General features: G+C 43.7%; 1 protein-coding gene across 2 annotated transcripts in view; it reads left to right on the forward strand.

The window, feature by feature from the left end:
- Nucleotides 1-732: 732 nt before the first annotated feature.
- LOC307078357 (guanine nucleotide-binding protein subunit alpha-14-like) overlaps nt 733-6,010 on the forward strand; it is an 8,704-nt gene continuing 3,426 nt past the window's right edge. Inside the window, exons 1-4 of one of the 2 annotated variants that reach the window (XM_079740110.1) lie at nt 733-1,278; nt 1,519-1,696; nt 3,106-3,290; nt 4,646-4,800. In XM_079740110.1, coding sequence (XP_079596236.1) covers nt 1,546-1,696; nt 3,106-3,290; nt 4,646-4,800 — 491 coding nt within the window. In that variant the 5' untranslated portion in view covers nt 733-1,278; nt 1,519-1,545. The remainder of the gene's footprint in view (nt 1,279-1,518; nt 1,697-3,105; nt 3,291-4,645; nt 4,801-6,010) is intronic. The other variant, XM_079740109.1, reaches the window with a different exon arrangement.

Below are 6,010 nucleotides of genomic sequence, written 5' to 3' on the forward strand. Positions count from 1 at the left end.
CCTTGCATTAACTAAGTGTTGATTCATTGTTGGATGGTGTGCAAACATTAGGCTATACCAAATGCTGCTGCGATATGACTCAATTGACGGTCGTCAGATTAATCATTAATCGTTCACTGTAAGCGAGTGTCAAGGGACAAAGTCTTCTCGCTGCACTGAACTCTCCCTGCCGGTGCGATACCATTAGGTCCTACACCGCTCCCTCAAGAACACTGGCCTCTTATGGCGAAGGCTGTACTTCGGCTGAAAGGGTACCTCCTTACTTGACGGAGCGGAACACCTGTTTTTTGTTCTATTCTTGTCAAGGCCCACCCATTACTGAAATAATCTATGTTTATATATATTTCTAATTTCCCATTGTCTTTTATGGATCACCCATCCATGGTCCTTTTGAATGTGCCCCCCCCCCCCCCCACACACACACACACACACACACACACACACACACACACCACATCTCTCCCTCCCTCCCATTGCTTACTCTGGCCACTGCTCGGTTCGCCCTCAACTCTTCTGTTGCCATGGAAATGGCGAGCTCAGGTGATCCTAATATCGGAGACCTGCTAGTGAGTCAATGAAAGCCTCGACAAACCGGTTCGGCTGGCAGACACAAAAGATAGACATCCGAAGAACTCGAGAGGGGGTAGGAGGGACAAATACCTGTTGTGCCCTAGGTAAAGCCTATATATAGGAAAACACGTTCACGATCCCTCCACACAAGTAAAAGGAAAGTTAAAGGAACTCAACAATTATTTCCAAAGCACATAAACAGAAGAGGGACTTGTCGACCTACAGGCCTATATGCTTCACTTCATCGTGCGTATATTACAATCAACTCTCCCTTTACGGCCGTGTGTGATTTATAACCGTCGAGATTTGCCAGCCTATAAACTCGGTAGACTACACGGACATAAACAGAGGAGCGGGGATTTACGGTAGCGGTCCAGAGGAGGGATAAACAGCAGTCGAAACTTTATCCATGGCGCAGATCAGGCCAGTCACCCAGGGCGCATTCCACTGGCAGAGCAGCGAGAGTGGAGTTCACAACACGACACACTGAGAGTGCTCCTCTCTACTGTGCTGCTGAGTCTAGTAATACCCGAGGAGCAGGTTATTATTACCTGTGGATTTAACGTTTTGCTTTTGACGATGAGTAGCCTGCAGGAGCTGGAGTTACAGAAGCATGCTGTGATTTGACTGGTTTTGGAAAATGGACAGCGAAACGCGCACAGAAAAGTTTGCGTCCGATTTTCCCCGAGGATTGTGACAGACATAAAGGTAGGCGTAGTGGTTTGTAAGCGTTTTGAGTGTGGACTTTTGAAAACTAACCTGATGGTTTGAAGAAGAGCGTTGGCTATGGTTCATAATTGAATGAACTCATGCGATTTACTTTTGAAAAAAAAAATGGAGGTTTTAAATACATAATGATGAGCAGCCAAGTAGAACAGTGCATTTTGTCAACCCCATTAACCTAATTTCCAATCATTAAAGACTCATTGTCATGTGTGATCGTTAAAGAACCAATGCATTTCAGTGGTGTTCGCCATGGCCGGTTGTGTCCGATGGTGCCATCGTACCTGTGTTTGCTGCCTGTCAGAGGAGGAGAAGAACACCATCGTGTTGGACAAAGAAATCCAGAAGATTCTCCGGGAACAGAAAAAGAGAGAACGAAGGGAAATCAAAGTTCTCCTGCTAGGTAGGCCTATAAGAGGCGTTGGCCGTCATATTGAAAGTATTCCCTGACACATATAAACCTGGTTAAATATCATTGACCAGAACATCCATTATATTCAATAAAATTTGGTAATAATACGACAATCAAGATGTGGTCGCCTCGGCCTGTGATCTATTTCTAAGGCGCGCCGCATCAGTGGCAACTGGCCAATGACCCGAATGGCCCGATTTGAAACAACGTCAACTATGACAAACATGTGTGGACGTATGAGAATTTAATGAATTTTTCTTGCTTGCTTGCTCCTTTGGTTTGATGCTGTGGCCGAGTGCCAAATTGTGCCTGGATCACAGATATGGCTATTTTCCAAATAATTATTAGCCTCTTGAGATCAATCCGATCCCACGAGTTCAAGTTTGTTTCCTATCTGCAGATGGGTTAGTGTGAGCAAAGCGATGATATTCATTTCGAAACGCACGTTTCAATAGTCTCGCGCAAGGGAGTGGGAACCTGTTGGTAATTTCAGTAGAAAACATTAGCCATGACTCAATTAGAATGTTGTCTTAAGCTCGGTTCAACCACACCTGTCAATTCTTTGGCCCTTTACATGTACTTCTTCGTCTACATTTTATAATCTTCTTTTTCATTATACTCATTTACAATGTATTATTGTTGTTTTACCACTTTTCTCCTTTTTTCACTGCAGCAGTGGCGGTGTAATTAGTGGGTAGTGTGTGTTCCTGATGTTTTGGAATATAGGAAGTGCAGCTCAATTCCAGTCCTCACTGTGGCGTCCCTTCTCGACGGCCAGGCTGTGTTCGCTTATTCTGTATCTGGCCAATGATTTTCTTAGTTTTGGGTCAGTCACGATGGTCAGGTATTCTGCAACGGTGTATTCTCTGTTAAGGGACAAGTAGCCATTTACTCTAGTTCTTATAATCTGGTTCTGCCTGATATGGTGGTTGCTATATGTTGGACAGAGTTCCAGGACAAGCTGGCTAAGGGGACTCTTTTCTGGATGTAACTCTCTGTGGGTGAGGGCCTCGTTGTGGAGTGTGTTGCTGTCACTTTCCTTAAGGTGTTATAACATTTTAGCGCTCTCTAACGATTGGATATTGTCTTATTCGTCCTGTCTCTCTCACTCACTCATTCACTAATTTACACACTCACTCAGTCACACACACCCAGAAACAAATTCACATATTCACTGATGCGTCTCCTCGCAAGTATCGTAATTAATAATACAAAATAACGATAAATGGCCAACTTATTGCACTTTTTGAACCTGCCAACACTCTTTAATTCCACACCCTCCCTCCGCACATTATTCCCTAATGAAATGTATCCAAATGTTAAACGATACCATGAGAAAACCTAGAATAAATTATCTGGATACAGGATGCATCATAAGACTCTCCTGTCTGCGGTCTCAGGCACCGGGGAGAGTGGCAAGACCACCTTCATCCGCCAGATGAGGATCATCCACGGCCGGGGCTTCACGGATGACGAGAGGAAGGCCTTCGCTCAATGCATCTTCCAGAACATCTTCACCGCCATTCAGGCCCTGACCAGTGCCATGGAGGCCCTGAAGATCCCCTACTCCAACACGGAGAACGAGGTCAGACACACCCAAGCATCCACACACACATGCACACAAAGAAACACACACAAGCATGCACATGCACACACACACAAGCATGTACACACAAATGCACGCACACACACACACGCACTGTCGTGGAATTATTAATCATAATGTTTATAAAAGATATATACAAATGTTACGAATCTTGTTTATATCATTACTACTTACTAATGGATTTAAAAGGCACTTGTATACATTCCCCTTGCATATAAAGATACATCCTTTCCTCTCACTAATTTAATGGCGTAAAAAGGTGCATTTGCATTGCCATTAGACACACAATCTGATACTGAGGCGATGCAAATCTACTGACTTCTTTGATGTGTAGATTCCTTAAACCGTCTTGCAGACTTGCAGACGTGTCCGTTTTTCCTCATAGTGTATTGCAATTTAACATTGTCTCTCAGCCATGGCACATCCTAAACTCTCCACATGGACACAATGATCACCCTCCCTTCCCATGATCATGCTCTTAAATTAAATCAATTACTTTGATATCAAGGAGTGTCCTAAAATAAGTTATTCTTCATCACACCCAAGCATGCACACACACACACACACACGGATTCATATTGCTTACACACAAATACACAAACACACACAAAATCGACCTACACACACACATATACACATAAATACAAACACACTCACACACACCCACGCACATAAGCACAAACACACACACACACACACACACACACACACACACACACACACACACACACACACACACACACACACGTACATGCACATATACTTACCCACATTTGGGGGCATATAAACATGCACACTCAGCCAGAAATGTAAAAAATGCAAACAAAGCTAAATCTTTGTTGTAGGTCTACATACTCCTCGAACACACAGTATTCACACACAGCAGATCTTTTTCACAATGGAGGTTGGCTATATCAATATAATCAGTAGTTGAACTAAAACCTGAAAACCTCTCCCATTCACTACACCCACTCTGATATCTATCTATTCTTTAATATATGTGAATAGAATGACACAAAGTGACAACGTCACCTCACCACACCTGGCATTGTTTAATATATTCCTTGTTTGTTACGCAAACCCGGCCAATAAAGCTGAATCTGAATCTGAATATGCAGCAGGGCTTTATACTCATATTCACAAAGAAGCTTAGATATAACTTATAGACAGAACATGTATAGTGCAGCAGGAAGTATCAACAGAGAGCTTGATTTACTGCTTCCCCCAAGGAGACTGCATGTCTTAAGTACAGGTCAAATACAAAGTGGGCTCTGATATAAATCTCTCTCTCTATATATATATTCATCCATGGGAATCTGTGTTTGGGTCCTCAGATGTATGCTAAGTGGATCCATGAGGAGGACACTGCGAAGGTTACCCGTCTGGACCGCGGCTACGTGGACGCCATCCGCCGGCTCTGGGCCGACGGAGGTATCCGCATCTGCTACGGTCGCCGCGGAGAGTACCAGCTCCTGGACTCCACCGAGTAGTGAGTCGCTAGCTGGGGTCCCCCACTCAGGGTCCCCTTAGGGCCTGGCTGCCGGGGCCCAGCCTGTACCCCAGCCTGTAGCTATAGGCCTAGCCTATGGTCTAGTTTTTAATCCAGCCTTTAGTTTAGCCTATAGTCCAGCCTATAGTCTATTCTTTAGTCCAGCTATAGTCCAGCCTATAGTCTATTCTTTAGTCCAGCCTATAGTCTAGCTATAGTCCAGCCTATAGTCCAGCTATAGTCCAGTCTAGTCTAGCTAGCTATAATCCAGCCTATAGTCTAGCTATAGTCCAGCCTATAGTCTAGCTATAGTCCAGCCTATAGTCTAGCTATAATCCAGCCTATAGTCTAGCTATAGTCCAGCCTATAGTCCAGTTATAGTCCAGTCTAGTCTAGCTAGCTATAATCCAGCCTATAGTCTAGCTATAGTCCAGCCTATAGTCTAGCTATAGTCCAGTCTAGTCTAGCTGAAGTCCAGTCTAGTCTAGCTATATTCCAGTCTATATTCTAGCTATAATCCAGCCCTATAGTCAAGCAATAGTCCAGCCTATGGTCTAGCTATAGTCCAGTCTATAGTCTAGACTAGCAGATGGAATATAGGCTGGGTTATAGGCTGGACTATAGTTAGACTAAAGATAGCCAATAGTCTAGCTATAGGCTAGGCAATAGTCTTAACAGAGTAAAACGTGTTGCCTCTTTCTCCCTTTTCACTGAACTCGTGTTAAAACTGAGAAAAAGAGTGTGACGTGTTATTCTGAAACGATCCACTAGAGGGAGCTGGTAATACATCTCTTTCTCATCCTTGTTCTCTGACCACCAGTAAAAACCTTCTAGAAAGAACCATGTATGGCAAGCATTTCCTGTCGTGCCAGCTAAACCAAATGTAATAAGAAATTATGTTTATAAATATCTATATCTATCTATATCTATTTCTCCATATTTCTCCATATTTAATAACATTCAAACCACAGTCAATGGGCAATAGAGCACTCGCTCTGCCTTATCTTTTTTGGCGTTTATCTCTCTTCCTTGTGTATTAAAGCGTATCACTCACCACAGCACCGGTGATAAGATACACACTCTGTCAACATTCAGTTAATGACATGGTGTTTTAGAACAAGCCATAAAGCGGTCACATCCACCCCCTCTGCCAAAGTCTGCGAGTACCCCCGCTCCTCTCTCTCTCCCTCTCTATCTCTCTCTCTCCCTC

This window comes from Pollachius pollachius (assembly GCF_949987615.1).
Source record: "Pollachius pollachius genome assembly, chromosome: 7".
Taxonomy (NCBI): Eukaryota; Metazoa; Chordata; class Actinopteri; order Gadiformes; family Gadidae; genus Pollachius; species Pollachius pollachius.